This window comes from Myotis nattereri, assembly GCF_964212035.1.
Source record: "Myotis nattereri genome assembly, chromosome: 5".
NCBI lineage: Eukaryota > Metazoa > Chordata > Mammalia > Chiroptera > Vespertilionidae > Myotis > Myotis nattereri.
In genome coordinates, this window is record NC_138080.1 from 107,384,710 (window position 1) to 107,403,918 (window position 19,209).

The 19,209-nt window shown below is 45.5% G+C and overlaps 1 protein-coding gene across 1 annotated transcript in view; it reads right to left on the reverse strand.

Annotated features, from left to right (window-relative positions):
* The window catches only part of LMTK2 (lemur tyrosine kinase 2), a 57,172-nt gene extending 43,566 nt beyond the window's left edge, over positions 1-13,606 (reverse strand). Inside the window, exon 1 of the mRNA XM_081090869.1 lies at positions 13,211-13,606. Within this exon, the coding sequence (XP_080946995.1) occupies positions 13,211-13,298 (88 nt within the window). The 5' untranslated portion in view covers positions 13,299-13,606. The remainder of the gene's footprint in view (positions 1-13,210) is intronic.
* Positions 13,607-19,209: the final 5,603 nt, after the last annotated feature.

Genomic DNA, 19,209 nt, shown 5'->3' on the forward strand with positions numbered 1-19,209 from the left:
ACTGACACACCCTTCCCCCCATTGATCTTCACCATTCAGATCTCAACTTGGAAACTGGCCCCGCAGGTCCCAGTCCCTACCTTCGGACCCCCAATGCACCCTGTATTTCCCCACCGTAGAGTTTATCACACTAGCATTCCAAATGTCCACGTCTTCCCCACAAGACTGCAAGCTAAACAGGGTTGGGGACCAGGCATGTGTACTACACCAGCGATTCTCAGGGCCCAGCACAGAGCCTGGCATTCAGTCAGAAGTAGGGGGAGGGGGAGAAAGAGAGAAAAAAGTGAGAGACACCAACTAAGGAGCACCAGCAAAGGAGGGAAGATAAGCAAGGAGAGAGCGGTGGAGAAAGAAATTCATGACTAATCTCCTGGTTAACAGAATGTTGTTTTAAGGGTCAAACAACATTGTAACAGCAGCAGTCCTTTGATAATTTGATGCTCTTATTTGGCAAAGATTTTCCTCCCACTACTAACCACCCCCTAAAGCATCCTGTACTGGGTGGTCCTGTCCCTCCCCACCATTAAGTTCATCACTTATTCCCGGGTCTCAGAGAACTTCCAAAAACATTCTTAATTTACCCATTTTGCAATTCATATTAAGCAGTGTAACTATTAAGTTGTTTTCTTTAAACAATAAATTTTCTTAGAAAGTGGGTTTCCCCCAACTTATGTTCTCCTCTGTTCGCGAGTATTCATTCACACACACCCTGTTCTCCATGACGGCTCCTTTCACCGGAAGCTGTAGGAGACTCCGGTGCCGGCAAAGCAAAAGCCCAAAGGTGCCCTCTCCCCTCTGGCAGCCCAGGGCGTGTTGGGCTGTGGAGACGGGGCTCACTGTCCCTGGGCTGCCACTCCTTTTTTTTTTTTTTTTTTTTTTGGTAAAAAAAGGAATCCAAGTAGATGCTTTCTAAGACATGACTCTAAATTTGTTGTTTCACTCAGCCTATTCCACTAAAATTTGTTATCAAAGGTTCATTTCACTCCGATTTTAAAGATACTAACTAGGATGGAAGCTACCAAAGAAGAGAGCTCCCCTAAGGAGGCATAGCTTGGCCAAAAGGGTGTCGGGCTTAGGAGACTTCTGTGGGACCCGTGCCCCACACCTGGGAAACGATGGCAGGGGTGGTATTCCATGAACTAGACCAGTGATGACAAATCTTTTGAGCTCGGCGTGTCAGCATTTTGAAAAACCCTAACTTAACTCTGGTGCCGTGTCACATATAGAAATTTTTTTATATTTGCAACCATAGTAAAGCAAAGATGTATATTTTTGATATTTATTTTATATATTTAAATGCCATTTAACAAAGAAAAATCAACCAAAAAAATGAGTTCGCGTGTCACCTCTGACACGCGTGTCCTAGGTTCGCCATCACTGAACTAGACTCTTCATGAAGCTGATGGCATGGTTGCCTGTTGCGGTCATGCGCCGTGCTCAGAGGTTTGTGGCGACTCTGAATCAGGCCTTCCTGCAGTCCCGGAAGCCAGGTCAGAACAGGCAGCAGCCGGCCCCAGAAGCAGGACCCCAGGGCCCGTTTCCCAGGGCCCCTCCCCAACGCCGGCTACTTCACTGACCACTACTGCCTCGGGGAAAGGACATTCTGTCTCCTCACTCACCTTCCCATGGAAATGTGTACAGATGTGCAGGCAAATCAGTGGAAAGTTGGAGTCACAACACAAACTTCAGCCAATGCAATTTCTGCACAACAGGCCAAAGGCTAGGAGCTGACCTAAACGCATGCGCCTTACTTCCAGGCAGGGCAGACCCTAAAAATCCTAGAAAAACACGTCTCCCTTTTTCTTTTTTCTAATTTCCTACAACACCTTGCTAGAGCCTAGAGTTCCAGAGGCTGTGTAGCTTCCTAAGGCTGAAATTGAATTCTTGTTAATGTAACTGAAACAAAGTTGTAAGCAATGTGTCTTTTAAAAGTTCTCTCTTCAGAGAGGAAGTTGATGGCGGTATGGATGTAGCTGGACTGGCCAGAGGCATGGCTGGGACTGGGAGGTGGGTAAAGAGAATTCATTTTACTCTTCTGTCTACTTTTGTGTATGTTCAAAGACCTCCGTAACAAAGTTTTCTTTTTTAAGTACTATCTTCATAACTCAGCCAGAAACTGCTTACCACACCGGCCCTGACAAGGCCCCGAGGCACACAAAGATGAGGTTTAACTAGGATGTCCTGAGAGTGCTTCCCTGATGTGCCTTCACATTATACAGAAAAACAGACCAAGGAGAGGTTAACCCGATATAACTAGGTGCTTCCACACACTGAGGTGTCCAGCCCAAGATAAAAGACCTTCCGGCAATAGTCATATAGTCAATTCTTGAAGTATTGAAGAGAATTACTTAGTGAAAATTAAGAAACTTCAAGAATTGACTATATGACAACTGTGTTTAAATTCCATCCCAGTATTTTCAGACAGTACATAGAAATAAATATCCAGAGGAGAAATGACTGGAATTATAGTCTGTGAGTGTGCATCTCGCTAATAAGTGCGTTCTCGACAGTGCAAGGCAGTGAACTTGGTGAGCAGGGTGGGCTGGGCGGTAGGACCCCACATTCCACAATTAGTCTGCCACTGACTGGCAGTACGGGACTGGGTCTGCTCCTTAACTTCTCTGAGCCTTGGTTCCTGCACCTGTAAACTTGCATATCAGCTCCAAGTTCTAGCTATAAGGATATATAATTTCAAAATGTTATGATTCTACCCTGTGCCTATATGGTTAATATTGGTTATAATGATCTTTTGTTAAAAGTTAATTTTTTCCTAAAGAAGAAATTAGATTACACATTTCTGAACTCCATCAGGCCTCTGGGAGAGTGTTCCCAGGGGACTATTTTGGTAAGTTTGTTATTTCTCAGTGTCTCACTAGCAATCAGTGTGCGGGTGCTGCATTTTAATAACAGTCTGAAGTCAGAGTCAAGTGGGGCTCTGCCTATAACTGCAGGCTGGGTCCTTGGAAAGTAACAGTTGCTACTGACATAAAGAACTATTCTAGAGAGGTACCCTGCCAGGGAGAACCAGGAAGAGGATTATTTTTCCTTCTGAAAGGAACACAAGTTGAATTTATTGAGGTTCTGAGGAAGAATCTGCAATGTGAAAAACACATAAAACTTAAATTTAGAGGCTATGTGAGAGGTAACCGACAGACTATAACACTTCTATTTTGCAATAAAAAACTGAAATTACAAAATTTCACAATTACTATTTGGTTAAAATAGATATTTGAAATGTGTAAAATGACTACAAATTCTCCCTCATCTACCTTCTAAGTCCAAGATATCTTAGAGACTTACTTCCTACAGTTAAAAGTTGCAATTATATATGAAACTCAAGTCTCCTGTTCACGATAGCAAAAAAAGAATGTAAGAGGTGTTTGGGATGGACTATGAACATGGAGAACACATGAGAAAAAAAAAGAGCTTTTAAAAATTAAATTATAGTGGTTTCACTTTGGAATAAGAGCAACTTCTCTCTCAAAGTTCACTATCATAGATGCTTGAACTAATTTCTTTTCTCCTATTCAAGGCATATGTGTTGCAAAAAATAAAGTCCTGAATTATCTGTACTGGTCTATGAACCTATGATGTTCTTAATCAAACCCATTATAATACAGCAGTTTCTGGGGTAGTTTACTTTTTTTAGCTAATCACAAGAATACTAGAGGCTCGATGCACAAAATTTGTGTACTGGGGGGGGGGGGGGGGGAATCTCCCTCAGCCCAGCCTGCACCCTCTTCCAATCTGGGACCCCTCGGGGGATGTCTGACTGCCGGTTTAGGCCCGATCCCTGTGGGATTGGACCTAAACCGGCAGTCAGACATCCCTCTCACAATCCGGGACTACTGGCTCCCAACTGCTCGCCTTGCCTTCCTGTCTGCTTGCCCCTAACCGCTTCTACCTGCCAGCCTGATCAACCCCTAACCACTCCCCTGCCAGCCTGATCGATGCCTAACTGCTCCCCTGCCAGCCCGATCGCCCCCAACTGCCCTCCCCTGTCAGCCCGGTCGCCCCCAACTGCCCTCCCCTGAAGGCCTGGTCACCCCTAACTACCCTCCCCTGCTGGCCCGGTCACCCCCAACTGCCCTCCCCTGCAGGCCTGGTCGCCCCCAACTGCCCTCCCCTGCAGGCCTGGTCACCCACAACTGCCCTCCCCTGCTGGCCTAGTCGCCCCTAACTGCCCTCCCCTGCTGGCCTGATCACCCACAACTGCCCTCCCCCGCTGGCCATCTTGTGGCTGTGAGCGTCTCCATCTTTGCAATGGCATGAGGGTCAATTAGCATATTCCCTCTTTATTAGATAGGATTTTGTACATCAATGTAAAATGTACACGCCCTAACCGGTTTGGCTCAGTGGATAGAGCATCAGCCTGCGGACTGAAGGGTCCCAGGTTTGATTCTGGTCAAGGGCATGTACCTTGGTTGCGGGCACATCCCCAGTAGGGGGTGTGCAGGAGGCAGCTGATTGAAGTTTCTAACTCTCTATACCTCTCCCTTCCCCTCTGTAAAAAACCAATAAAATATTTTAAAAAATAAAAATAAAATGTACAGTTTTGGAAAATAATACAATAATTAATCAATAATAATACAAGAATAATCGCTATGTTTCCCATACTCACAACTGTTTTGCTCCATCCTATGTATCAACACATATCGACTAGCTTTAAAAAAAAGTACCTGTTGGAAAATATGAAATACACTACGAATCCTAGACTATTCCAAGATCAATAGCTTGAAAAAATAAACTTTTTAAAAACCAAGATATTAACATGATATTGTGCTGAAAAGAACTAACACCAGCAGCTACTATATAGGTCAAGAACCGAGGCCCGCCTGGGATACTGTGCGCATCTGTGACCGGGGGGGGGGGGGGACGGGGGGACGGACAGGAATATCGAGGAGTTACACTGGCTCTAGCTTAAGGTCCTGGCCAGTGGGGGTGCAGGGCAGAACCAGGTATCGGCTGGCACGTCTACACCACAGGTTCTCAGCTCCCAGGGCCAGCATCTATCAGGTACCGGTTCACAGTTTTGACTGATTATTTATACAGGATATTTATAAAACGTAAAGAAGTTACTAGTTATACTGACTTCCAAAGAAGGGGCTGAAGTTAAAAAAATAAAATCAAAGGTATGTCGAGCTGTGAGGGTGTTCTACCCTGAGTGTCTAAATTCTTCTGTGGTTACGGAACAGGCACTTCTCCCAGGAAGAGTCTTCAGCACTGTATGCTGGCACAGAGGTCAGGGGTAGCAACCTCTCCACGTTTCAGGAACTGACATTAATTTAAATTTTTTAAATTTAAAATTGTTCTTCCTTCCTTAAGTCTCACTGGTTATACAAGCCAACAGATTTCTATTAAATAACTGATTTTGTCGCTAGTAGAAAATAAAATATTTTGTTTTGGGGCAGAGAAATCCCAGAAAAGTATTATAAATACAGATTTCCAGAATTCTGATTCAGTTGGTCTGTTTGGGGCTCAAACACCTGCACTCCTACAAATTCCCAGGTGATCTTTTTTCTTTTTCTTTTGGTTTTGGTTTATTTTTAAGAGAGGGAGGAAGAGGAAGAGGAAGAGGAAGAGAAAAACATCAATGATGAGAGAGAGTCATTGATTGGCTGCTTCCTGCAGGCCCCGCACTGGGGATCGAGCCCACAACCCAGGCATGAGCCCTGACCGGGAATTGAGCAGTGACCTCCTCCTGGTTCATAGGTCCCCTCTCAATCATTGAGCCATGCCAGCTGGGATCCCCAGGTGATCTTGTTGAAGAGACCGTTTTATAAAAACATCTTTACTTTTTCCTGAAACATTTTCAGCTGAACTGATACCATAGCTGGGATTTACACCAAAACAATGGGGTTGGAGCCAGTGAGAAGGGTACATGTGAACAAGATTGACCGTAAATTAAAAACTGTTGATGTTGGGTGATGGGTACATGAGAGTTCATTATATTACTTCCTCTACTTTTGTGTATGTTTGAAATTTTCCATAATAAAAAAAGAGAAAAGCTCCGTAGAGATCAAAACAAGTCTACCACCATGCTCTGCAAGAGACTTGCCATCAGACATCTGATCTTCACTTTCACCAACTACAGGAGGTGCCACAATACTTTTCAACAATTTCCAAAGTCGATAGACCCCTAAAACCACTCTACACTTAAGCCTGCGAGGCGTCCCTCACATTCTGAGAGATTAGGGGTATAACATCATCACGGCACACACACAGTGTGGAGAAGGGAGGAGCAGTAACTTTATGTGGAGAAGGCTGACAAACAGCACCTCAGCCAGGTGATCAAGGGAAGAAAACCAACCTCTTAGGCTTAAGAGTTTAGTTGTAGAGTGATTTGAGAGGGTCTGGAAATTCAGTTGGTAAAAGTTCAGATAAAATGTCCAATGGCAGTCATATTGAAATCATGTAACCATTATATGGTGTGATGAGAATGGTACTTTATCTCTGTGGTGTTCCTCCCAGAACCTATAGCCCCATCTAATCAGGAGGAAAACATCAAACCATGACAGAAGAGGGATATTCTACAAAACACCTGACCAGTACTTCTCAAGACTGTCAAGAGCATCAAAACAAAGAGCAGCCCCTGGTCGGTGGTGCTCAGCGATTATAGCGCGGGCCTGCGCACCAAAAGGTCGAAGGTTCAATTCCTGGTCAAGGGCACGGACCTGGGTTGCAAGTTCCATCCCTGGCCCCATCAGGGCACGTGTGGGAGGCAACCAATGAATGAATGTTTCTGTTTCTCTTTCCCCCACCCCTTCCACCCTCTCTAAAAAATCAATGGGGGGAAATAATTGGGTGAGGATTAAAAAGCAAAACAAAACAAAACAAAGAACAGATTACTGGAGCCTAAGGGGACACAACTAAATGTAATGTGGTGTCCTAGAACAGAAACAGGACTCAGGGAATCACTAAAGAAATCGGAATGAAGGATGGACTCTAGTTAATAATAATTATTAGTAATGGCTCCTACTTGAGACAAATGTACTATGCTACTGTACCACGTTAACAATAGGGAAATCTGGGTAAAGGATGTACAGGAACTCTTTGTACTACCTTTGCAACTTTTCTGTAAATCTAAAATTGTTCTAAAAGAAAAAGTTCATTATTAAAAAATAAAACAATTATAAATGGCTTCATTCCAGGCGATGAACTGTGGCTGGATAAAAAGCAAGGTTCACAGAAAAATTATAGGCTCTAAGCCAGTGGTTCTCAACCTTCCTAATGCCATGACCCTTTAATGCAGTTCCTCATGTTGTGGTGACCCCCAACCATAAAATTATTTTCGTTGCTACTTCATAACTGTAATGCTGCTACTGTTATGAATCGTCATGTAAATATCTGATATGCAGGATGTATTTTCATTGTTACAAAGTGAACATAATTAAGCATAGTGATTAATCACAAAAACAATATGTAATTATGTTATGTAATTATATATGTGTTTTCCGATGGTCTTAGGCGACCCCTGTGAAAGGGACGTTCGACCCCCAAAGGGGTCGCGACCCATAGGTTGAGAACCGCTGCTCTAAGCTTATACTCTCTCCTTTTAACACACACACACACACACACACACACACACGTGCGGCCCCTGGTGTGATGAACCCCGTTCCCCAGTATCTTGATCATCCTCACCCACAAACTTCTACTGATCATCTACAAACCGTGAGATACGATGCAAACACTAGAAATACTAAGGGTCTAAGACAGAGTCCTGCCAATCTGGGTGAAGAGGCAGAACTTAAAAGGGCTATTTGCTAAATGAAAACTGTAGACTGTACATTGAATCCAAACCTTTTTGATCACACAGCTCACCCATCAGTAAATTTTCTTTACATTCCTTCCATTTCATGTAAATTTATTTATTTACAAACCATAAAAATGTATTAGTGTACCAATATATTCTATACCTTAAAAAAATCACATAAACCAAAATATTAAAAAGGTGAAGATAAATATAGAGTTAAGTTCCAGTGTTTTCATCCTGCACCCCATGAACATCCTGTCCCACAAATAAACACTCTAGGGTTAGGGTTAGGGATAGCTAAGGACGGGGGGGGGGGGGGGGATTAAAAAGGTCTTAGTAGGGAAATTGAGGCTGCAAAGAGCTCTCAGGTACCTGAGGCATTTCATGTCAATAGTTCTCATTTTCCCCACTTGAGTCACAATGAGGTCAAATGAAATGCGGAGTTTCTGCACTGTGCTAACCTTTGTAAAAAAACAAAACACTTTTTGAAATGGCGAGGTTATTTTTCTGATACGCCTGTTCTTTGTGGCAAATAACTGTAATGCCAAGGCATGGTTCCAAATTAGTCACTTGCTACAATTTAAAAATACTTCAGCAGTTTGCTCTGGCACACCAGTTTTAGCCTATTTCTTCAGCTTTCTCTCACAACAGTGTCTTCGTATGAAGATTCACAGAAAGGTTGAGATTAGAATCTAAAAACAGCCCTAGATGTAGCTGTCTATTTTATACCAGGAATATCTGTCCAGCTTCTTTCTAAAATATTCTTTTCCTCATGTCAAGTAATAAATACACATTTTTAAAAGTGTAGCGTGCAGCTAGGAGGCTGCAAAAATACATGTTTTTAAAAGAGAAGAAAAGGCAGTCATAATCATCTCTCCAAATGACATTTTCTAAGGAGCCTCGGCCCTGTGGGTCCAGGTTGACTGGCTGCCTTCAGGGATGCTTTATGCGAGTATATAATTTTGTTTGGGACTAAACTGAGATTGCTCTCTGTTCCTTTAAATTAAAACCAGCAACTGTGCACATGCAAGAGCTTTAGGCATCTTGATGTTCAAGACCAAGTTTATTACATAAAAGTGGAGTAATCCAGATCATCTTTTAAATTTCTAGCGTAATTCCCCAACATTATAAATTTCAAGAAGTAACACCACCAGCCTATATTGCATACTTAAGCTAAATTTAAAGGGTTCCTTCTCCACCCATCATAGAACAAATTATTCTGAGTAACAAAGATTTTTTAAATCCAGCAAGTTCTAGGCATTTCACTGAGTTCCCTCTCTGAAGCCATACACTCACCATTAGTCAATTCTATGATAACCCCCTAAATTTGCCAATCAGAAGCAATGACGAAGACTATGTTGTTGAGTGCTCAACATGTAGCAGGTGTGTCACATGTCACACCACCTCTACCTCACCTGCCCAACAGCCCTGCAGGTAAATATTATCATCATCTTGTTTTAATGATTGAGATCTATGAAGCTTGGGAGAGTTCAAGTAACTGGCCCGAGGACTTAAAGCTACTGAAGTGGCACAGGAAGGCCAACGCCAGACCAACTCCGAAGTCCAAGTTCCATCTACCACACCTGCTCTTCCTATGGCTGGCTCATGACTTTTACTCTCAACGAGACTGAAAAAGTTCTTCTATGTCCACCTACAAGAACTTTTTTGAGCACTCGTTTAACTGTTTCAAAACCCTGGCCATCCCTTAATCACACTACAAAGTCTTTTTTTATTGTATGTACAGCTGTTATCTAAGTGACACAGCCCACAGGGGACACAGAGGGCCCAAGGACTCTACATTTCAAGAGCTGCATAAACAGTCAGCACATTGATATCAGCAAAACTGTAGGGATTTGATAACTACAATGCTAATCAGCTACAAAATTGTTGGCCAGACTTCCTATTACTGGGCAAATGAGCCTATTTAGTTAACCCAAAAATATCACCAAGTGAAAGCAATTAGAGCATTCCCAACCTGAATCTCAAGCCTTACAGCCATAAGTGCTGAAATAATGTGCATGGAAAGCTTACTGAAAATACTTTTTCTCAGAAGCTGTTATAATAAACACAAAAATTCAAACTGTAGAAAGCACTACCTTTACTTCAGAAATCTTGCTCAAGACACAAGTCCGTTTGTTTAATCTAAACCGAGAGCTGCTGTTTAATCAGCAGCTGGGTCCCACCGGCTTCACCGACTTCCGCGAGGTCCTTTCTCTGGAGCTGCTAAACGCTTCCTCTGCGCTGTGACCTAATGCGCCACAGAACAATGGCAATGGTTTCCCCTCTGACCACTACCCCAATATTAATAAACCATGGGCTGAGGGGAATGCCTTCGCCCATACAAGAGCTGTCTTTCTTATGGAAATCCGGAAAAATCTTATAAAAGGCACATAATGGGATACTATGATCTGTAGAAAAGAATTTAACTGCAATCTTAGTTCGGCAACTTAACTGTGTGAAAACAGTGGACTTTCTCCCTCTATGAAAGCTTCCTAGTGAGGGCCAGCAAGATGTCAGTCTACCTAACAAGGATATTTCTGTATTTGCAGAAATACAGATTCTCAGGAAAAGAAGCTTCCTGAGAGGGTGTAAGGGACTCCCTGAGAGACAGAGAGAGAGAGAGAGAGAGAGAGAGAGACACCCAAAATAAAGTGCAACCAAGAAATGCCTTTTGCCTCTAATGGGCAAAGGCAATGACATATTTACAAAGTTTTATTATGATTAAATGGATATTTGTTAACTTCTGAATCTAGAAATTATTTTGGATGACAAAAAAAAAACAACCTTGGATAAATAAATTTCAGTTTAAATGCTGAATTTTAGTAAATTGCCTCATTTCTTTCCCCGTGCAAATGGGCTGGCAAAGGATAAAATTCAAGTATTTTTTCCAACCTGGTTTTGGTAAGCCATGCTTTCTCCAAGACGTTATTAACCAATTTGAACTTTAAGTAGAAAGATGTGGCTAACGAGGCAAAAGACCCCATGCAATGATCTGTCCTTAATGTGACGATGGCCAGCCCCGCAGATAATTAAAGCTTGGGAATTATTATGTTTTCAATGTTTAACTGCTCTTTTATATACCATGTATATTCAGAGGGGTATATCTTTCATAATCAGTGATCTCACTTATGAGGATTAGCTCCAAGGTTCCTTTATTCTTGGTCTAGAATCCATCTCTGTTACCAGGATTAATAATCTCTTCTGGATGGAAATACAAACCCCCAAATCTATGTGTGATTGTGCATCTTTTCCACAAAATTTAACTTTAGTTACCTGTCAGTCATAAGCCTCATGTCTAACCATACACCTTCCAAGCAATAGGATATGAAGGGAAAATGTAAAAAGCTGCTATAAATCACCAAATACTTCTTTATGCTTTATTTATGTCAGGATTTGATATTTCTATTTATGAATTAATTTTTCTGATTTTACAGCACTCAAAAAAATTTAGATTATTCATACCACCATTAAAAAAAGCACGTTAAGAGATTTATAGGAAGGCAAGTTTTTATAGGTTCCTACATAGGATCCGTTTTTCAAAATATAAAAATATTCGATTAAGTGCAAGTCATCTGGAAACTTCTTGAATCCCTTCCATTCTTTATCCATTATCCTACTCTGGGGCTAATTTTCAAATTAATCATCAATATCTTTCAATACCAATATCAACATCTTTCCATAGTCTTTGTGTGTGTGTGTGTGTGTGTGTGTGTATGTGTATGTATGTATGTATGTATGTATTTATTTATTTATTTCAGCGAGGAAGGGAGAGGCGGAGAGAGAGAGAAATATCAATAAGAATCTTTGATCGGCTGCCTCCTGCATGCTCCTGACCGGGAATCGAGCCTGCAACCCGGGTACTTGCCCTTGACCAGAATCGAACCCAGGACCCTTCAGTCGCCAGGCGACTCTCTATCCACTGAGCCAAACCAGTTAGGGCCATATAGTCTTTTATAACTTCCCAGATACTTTCTGTGACTCCTACCTGGCCTGCCTATACACTTCTAATAATAGTCACTCTTCTTATCTATCATATCAGAAAACAGAATTCACCTTACAAATATTTGATCTAAGGCAGTGGGAGGAATTTAGCCATACGTTATATGATACAATGATAACAGTTAATACTCAACTAAAGGACACCCAATGGCACAACCTGGCATAGCTCTGAAAATAATTACAACAGCTTTCACTGGAGACGTGTTTGAAAACTGTGTCTTTGCTGGGGACGGTAACTTCCACGTTCGTACCGAATTACCATCATTCTAAAATAACCCTCAACTTCAAAAGTATTCCGAGGCAGTTACAAGGCTTGAATCACACAAGCAGGCAGATTGAAGACACCCCCATGGCCTCAGTATCTTCAACTAAAAAATGAAGAAATTGTACTAAATTTTCTTTATAGACTATTCCAACTCGAAAATTCTATGATGGTGACAGGAGAAGACTTGACTTTGGGTGGCGGGCATTACAGTGCAATACACAGATCTTGTACACATAGAAACTCACACTTGAAACCTATGTGTTCATGTTGACCAATGTCACCCCAACCAATTTAATAAACAGAATAAAATAAAGAAAATTCTATGAAATTTCAGTCTCTTCATTTCAAAGATAAGCAGCAGATGATAACGACAAATTAGCCTAGATTTTTTTTTTCCTTTAAAAAAAAAAAAAAAAAAGACCCAACTTGGGATGCTTTCTGCGGTTGGTGGTTTATCTAGGAAAATAAACCGCATATGAAAAACGGCATCGCTAAAATAGAAGGAAAATCACGACTTAGCTAAAATAGAAACTTCAATCACCCTTGGGCCATTTTGTCAATAGTTATTCAAAGGCTGCTACTCTAATCACTGGCTTCCTAAAATAGAAATATGCATAGAGTTGTTTCCTTCTCATGCCCCGAGAATGAATCAGAATAAAAAGCACAGCGTCTAGCACCCGTTTGTAACTTCAGCACAAGCGGCAGGGGGGGCAGGGAACCCCGCAGAGCCCTCGATCCTGAGCATTTACTAGCAGGTGCGCGATGAGAGCTAAGAAACGGGTCTCACGGCGAGACGGGGAGACTCGCAGAGGGCAGGTGACATCTGCAAAGGGAAGCGGAACGGCCAGGAGGGGATGCGGGCTGAGGGCGTTCAGGCAATAGGTCTGGAGCCAGGACCGCAGTCGGCCCGGGAGGGGTCGGCCCGGGAGGGGTCGGCCGCCGCCACCCGCTCGCCGCCCGCCCAGCGCCAGCCCCGGACCCAGCCGCATCGCCTCGCACCCGCCTCGGCCCCGGGGAGGCAGCCCGCGCCTGCGGCACCAGCCTCCCTACTCGCTCGCTCTCCCGGGCCTCCCGCCCCGCAGGCCCTCCGGTTCCGCGGCGCCGAGGCCGGCCCGGCCTGCCGCCTCCCCCCGGGTCTCCGCGGCCCCGCAGCCCGGCCCCCGCAGCCCCGTGGCCGCCGCGGGCCCGCTCACCTGCACCTGTTTGCGGAAGTGGCACGGCCCGGGCGCCGCCGGCGGCCAGGAGCAGCAGCAGGAGCAGCAACGCCGGTGGCCCCGGCATCTCGCCCACCGCACGGCCCGGGGCCGGCTCTCGGTGGCCTTCCGTCCGTCCGTCCGTCAGTCGCTCCTGCCGCCCTTACGCTGCCTCAGCGGCACCGCGCTGGCCGCTCCGGAGCGCGCGTCGCTTCGGCCAAACCTCAGCCCGGCTCCCGGTCCGCACCCGCCGCTCCGGCCACAGAACCACCATCCTTCCCGCCCGCCTCGCCGCCGCCGCCGCCGCCGCCTCTCAACAGCAGCAACGGCAGCAGCCCTGCGGCACCCCGGGCCCCGGCAGCCGCGCTCCCGCCGCCATGATGGGCTGCGTCATGTGACGTAGAGCGGGGGCGGGAAGCCGTGACGGACAGCCCAGCTAGCCAATGGCCAGCTCCACAGGCCACAGGCGGCCCCGCCCATTAACCTGTCAGAGAGTGTGTGTCTGAGGGTGCGCCCCCTGCAGACCGAGAAGTGCGTGGGCAGCAGGTAATACCGGCAACTATCTTAAATTTAAAAACACGGGAAAGCATAAAGACAATAAAAAGCACCCGGAATCCATCCTTAATTTCTCCCTCCCTATTTTAAAACATGTTTTGCCTTCGGCCTTTTTTACTGTCGGAGCCGTTTCAGGCTCTTCTCCTTAAGGTTGACCTACACATCCTATCAGCCATCAAGGCACTTTTGGTTTTTTATTTCAAGAATAGAATCCCTCTTCCCTCACACCCCCTGACTCAGCTCCTGAGCTCAAGCCATTCCCTTTGCCAACAGTGCCCTCCTGCCCCGTCATGGCCACCTGGCACACTCCCTCTCATCTGTCAGCACTCACCTGGAGGAAGGCGTCATCAAAGCAGGCCGCTCCCCATCCCAGGAGGAATGACTGTCTCCTAACGCCCCGCCCCGGCCCTGGACAGACTGCTCCACCAGGCGCCCTATTTTATTGTTCCCGTGACTGTAAACTCCCTGAGGACAAGAACTGTGCCCCTGTCAGCAGGGGTCCCCGGGGGCTGGCTCAGAGCAGGGGTTCTCTAAAGGAAGGGTGCCTGTCCTATTCCTGGGAGCAACTCCCAGGTCCACCCTCTCCCCACCCCAGGACAAGGCCCAGCCATCAGGGGGAAAGGGCAGAGAAAGCATTTTCCAGGCCCAAGTAACATAATCATGGGAGGCCTAGAGGCTGGGCAAAGGTTGGGCTTTTCTGGAAAATGCACTGTAGTCCAGTTGGTGCCTGAGAGGAACTGATCTGAATCTTATCAGATGGGCTCTACCAACCGGCAGCCGGGGAGCCTCCCCAGTTCTCCAAACTCCTCAAACGCCCATCCTCAATGCCCCCTCTCTGTGGTGCTGAGCCGGCGCTGGACAAACAATATGTGCCCAGGAATATCTGTCCAGTGATCAAGGTGAGCCAGGAAACGCTAAGGAAACAAACACTGGCTGGCGTGCGACGTGCTGTTGCGGCGGCATGGCTATCTGCTCATCTCCACGTGGGAACGGGAAGGAAGGCGAAGGTCTCGGAAAGAGACAGTCACCCTGTGGTGCTTCGACATCCATCAGGAAGCCGGACGTGGAGTCCCCGGAAGCGGGGAACGCTCCCGCTGAGGACCGGGAGGAGCCGCTGAGCTTGCCTGCAGTCCATCCTAATGAAAGTGCACCCCAACTCCCCTCGCCAGGCCAGGATCGCAAAGCAGGTTGCATGACCATCTGAGCAAGCCCAAAGGTTCTTTGAGAAAACCTTTTTTTTTTTTCCACTTGACAGCACAGGGGTTGAGGTGCACATTCCTCAGAGGCTAACGGCAACCTTTACCCCCCCCCCCCCCCGCCCCTTCCCCGCCCAGGGCTTCTCTTGAAGGCTCCCGGAATTTATAAAACAAATGAAAACCTGCCGGCTTTGTCTCATTTCACCTAGGAGTCAGAAAGTAACCTTTGGCACAAATGTGGGATTAAATCCCAAACTGTGATGGTGGGAGGTATTGCACCGCATGTTGCTGTGATCTACGCTCTGAGGTTATGCACATCGATTGCAGCTGTATAGTAGAAATGCTGTGTGATACTAGGCTACTGCACACCTCTTCCCCACTCCCCCTTCAGTGATATCATGTCTGTTGCTTGAAGTACGCCGTGGTGTGAGTCTTTACACCATGGAAATTGGCAAACAGTTCTAATCAGGGCTCTTTTCCTCCCAGAGAGCCGTCTGTTCCGCAACTAGTGGTCTTGCCTAGGGGACCCTCCATAGGGCCTGATGACTGCCGCTTGCTGACCTGAATCTTTTCTGTGGTTGCATTACTTTACTTCGGCCTTTGGCAAATAAGGAGACTGCGAAGACTGAAAGCCAGACTTCTCCTGGTTCTCTGCCAATCGAACAAAGGTCGCATACCTCAGCCTGTCTCGCCTTCTAAATGCCTTTGTATTAAGTCCTCACCTTTTGTTGTCTTCTGGATCCTCTGTCTAAAACTGTCTGAGTCAAGGACAGCGCACCAGGTGCATTTCAGAGCCCTGAGGCATCTCCCATTTAGGGGGGCACACCTATATGGCAAAAATATGAATGAATGAATGAAGGAAAATAAGAACTGCTGAAGCAAGGCTCAAATACATGCTGAAGTAAGTGTAACAAATGAACACTTTTAATGGACCACATAATTTATATTGCCATATAACGATGCTATCCACAACATAATTACAGGATTTATGAAAAGTACACAACAGACAGTGAGATTCAGCAATGAGATTGCACTTTATTTTTTTTTTAATTAAATCTTTATTGTTCAGATTATTACATTTGTTCCTCTTTTTTCCCCCCCATAACTCCCCTCCTCCCAGTTCCCGCCCCACCCTCCGCCCTCACTCCCCACCCACTGTCCTCATCCATAGGTGCACGATTTTTGTCCAGAGGCTTCCCGCATCTCCCACACCCCTTTCCCCCCCAAGAATAGTCAGTCCATTCCCTTTCTATGTCCCTGATTCTATTATAATCACCAGTTCATTTTGTTCATCAGATTATTTATTCACTTGATTCTTAGATTCACTTGTTGATAGATGTGTATTTGTTGTTCATAATTTGTATCTTTACCTTTTTCTTCTTCTTCCTCTTCTTAAAGGATACCTTTCAGCATTTCATATATTCCTGGTTTGGTGGTGATGAACTCCTTTAGCTTTTCCTTATCTGTGAAGCTCTTTATCTGACCTTCAATTCTGAATGATAGCTTTGCTGGATAAAGTAATCTTGGTTGTAGGTTCTTGGTACTCATCACTTTGAATATTTTTTTAAAAATATATTTTATTGATTTTTTACAGAGAGGAAGGGAGAGAGATAGATAGTTAGAAACATCGATGAGAGAGAAACATCGATCAGCTGCCTCCTGCACATCTCCTACTGGGGATGTGCCGCAACCCAGGTACATGCCCTTGACCGGAATCGAACCTGGGACCTTTCAGTCCACAGGCCGACGCTCTATCCACGGAGCCAAACCAGTTTCGGCCACTTTGAATATTTCTTGCCACTCCCTCTGGCCTGCAAAGTTTCTGTTGAGAAATCAGCTGACAGTCGTATGGGTATTCCCTTGTAGGTAACTGAGTTTCTTTCTCTTGCTGTTTTTAAGATTCTCTCTTTATCTTTTGCTCTTGGCATTTTAATTATGATGTGTCTTGGTGTGGTCCTCTTTGGATTCCTTTTGTTTGGGGTTCTCTGCGCTTCTTGGACCTGTAAGTCCATTTCTTTCACCAGGTGGTGGAAGTTTTCTGTCATTATTTCTTCAAATAGGTTTTCAATATCTTGGTCTCTCTCATCTTCTGGCACCCCTATAATTCTGATGTTGGTACGCTTGAAGCTGTCCCAGAGGCTCCTTACACTATCCTCACATTTTTGGATTCTTTTTTCATTTTGCTTTTCCAGTTGGGTGTTTTTTGCTTCCTCGCATTTCAAATCATTGACTTGGTTCTTGCGCTCCTCTGGTCTGCTGTCGGGAGTCTGTATAATATTCGTTATTTCAATCCGTGTATGCTTAATTTCTAGTTGGTTCCCCAATATAACATCGAGGGTCTCATTAGTTTTCTTGTAGATCTCATTAAGTTTATCGGCGGCTTCTAAACAGTTCTTGAGAGACCTTAAAAGTGTGGTTCTGAACTCTATATCTTCCATTGACAATTTTGTCCTGTTTCTTTGTCTCCGCATTTTGTTATGCTTCCTTGGTGCACCCCCTAGTGGTCTTTGTGCGCAGTCTTATAGTTAAACCTTGATTGTTGTAGCTAATACCAGGGAGGGTTTGACCTCCAGGCCAAGTGGCTATGAGAATCAGCTGTGTCTGCAGTGAGAGAACTTCTGTCCTCTAGGGAGGTGCTAATCTGGCGTTTGCCTGAGGCTATCCGGCAAATGCCTCTGTGCAGGGCTTGGGTGGGGCGGGTCTCACAGGATCAACAGGGTGGGCCGGAGAGAGCAGTTATGGCGGCTCTCAGTCCTGTCCCCAGGGGCTCTGCCTCTCTGAGTCCCAGCACCCGCTGCAAACCTCAGAGAGAAAGCTGCACTCGCTCCGACCGAAGCCAGACAGTCCCGCTTCTCCCGTTTGAGTCTGAGTCCCCAAAGACTCGCCTGTATCTGGAGCTCAGAGTCTGCGACTCCCTCCCGATTGAAAACGCCAGCCCGCTCCGCGCACTCCGCACCTCAGAATTTGACTTCAGCACTGTGCCTCCTCTGAGTGTCGGTATGCGTTTCTCTTTCCTCCTAGTTGTAGGACTTCCACTCAGCCAGCGTTCCAGTGGTTCTGGGTGATGTCCGTTCCGTTTTTTAGTTTCACTTTTGAAGTAGTTGTTCAAGGCAGCAAACTCCAGCGTTAACCTATGCCGCCATCTTGGTTCCCTCCGAGATTGCACTTTAAAATTGTATTATGAATATATTTTTTCCAAGCTTATTGGTGTGTACAGCTTCATTTGGAGGTGAGTTTTATTTGACAATGACTTAAAAACCACGTTCTCCCTGTCAGGCACTGCTCTAAGCACTTTGTAAGTAATAACTCTTTTAAACTTCACCTAATTCTAAAATAGTTTCATCGTTCCTAAAAGAAACTCTCTACCTATTAGCAGTCACTCCCCACTTCCCCTCTCCCGCTAGTCCCTGTCAACCACTCATCTCTATTTTTTGTCTCTATGGACTTCCCTAACATGGACATTTCCTATAAATGGAATTATACAATATGTGGCTTTTGTGACTGGCTGCAGCTACGGTTCCCATTTTACAGAGGAGGAAGTTGAGAAACGGAGAGTTAAGTACTTTGGCAAGGTCATGTGGCACAGGTAGGACCCAAACTCGGGCAGGCTGGCTCCAGAGTCCTTGCTAAGTCTCAACACCAAACCTGAATGAGGTCAAAGTGTACGGGCCAAAATGCCCCTCAGGGGAGAGGCCCTACGAGGAGTTGCCTTCTGCTGGGGACAGAGGTGGGGACAGGGAGAAGAGTGGAGGTGGGGACACCAATACTACCCTGAAGGCAGTAGTTGCTCAATAAAGTACATTTTTCCATTGTGAAAGACAGAATCTCCTCCTGGAATGAACACTTGCATTTTTCCCTTTGGCCCGCCCAGCAGCTGAATCCCTTCATTACCGAGAAAGCCCCATGATAGGAATCTTGAAATGGGAAGGCCGCCTCCACTATGAAGACTGGAGGTCAGATATGCCCTCTGGGGCCCCAGCAGCGGTGCACAGGCATCCTTTCAAGTCCGAAAGGGTGCCAGCCACCGCGACATCCTAGCACACAGTTCCCCAGGTGGGACCTGGTGACCTCCCCACTGCCCAGCCCCCTCAGTGGCTACTTATGGCCTGAGCCCAAATGCCCAGCTCTTCGGTGCCTGTCCAGAGTTCTCCAGCGACTTCTCAGCCCTGCTCAGCCTCTCCAGGATCAGAAGATGCTCACAACCAACTCAGCTACGTCAAGCTTCTGCAAAGATCCGTGGGCACTCTA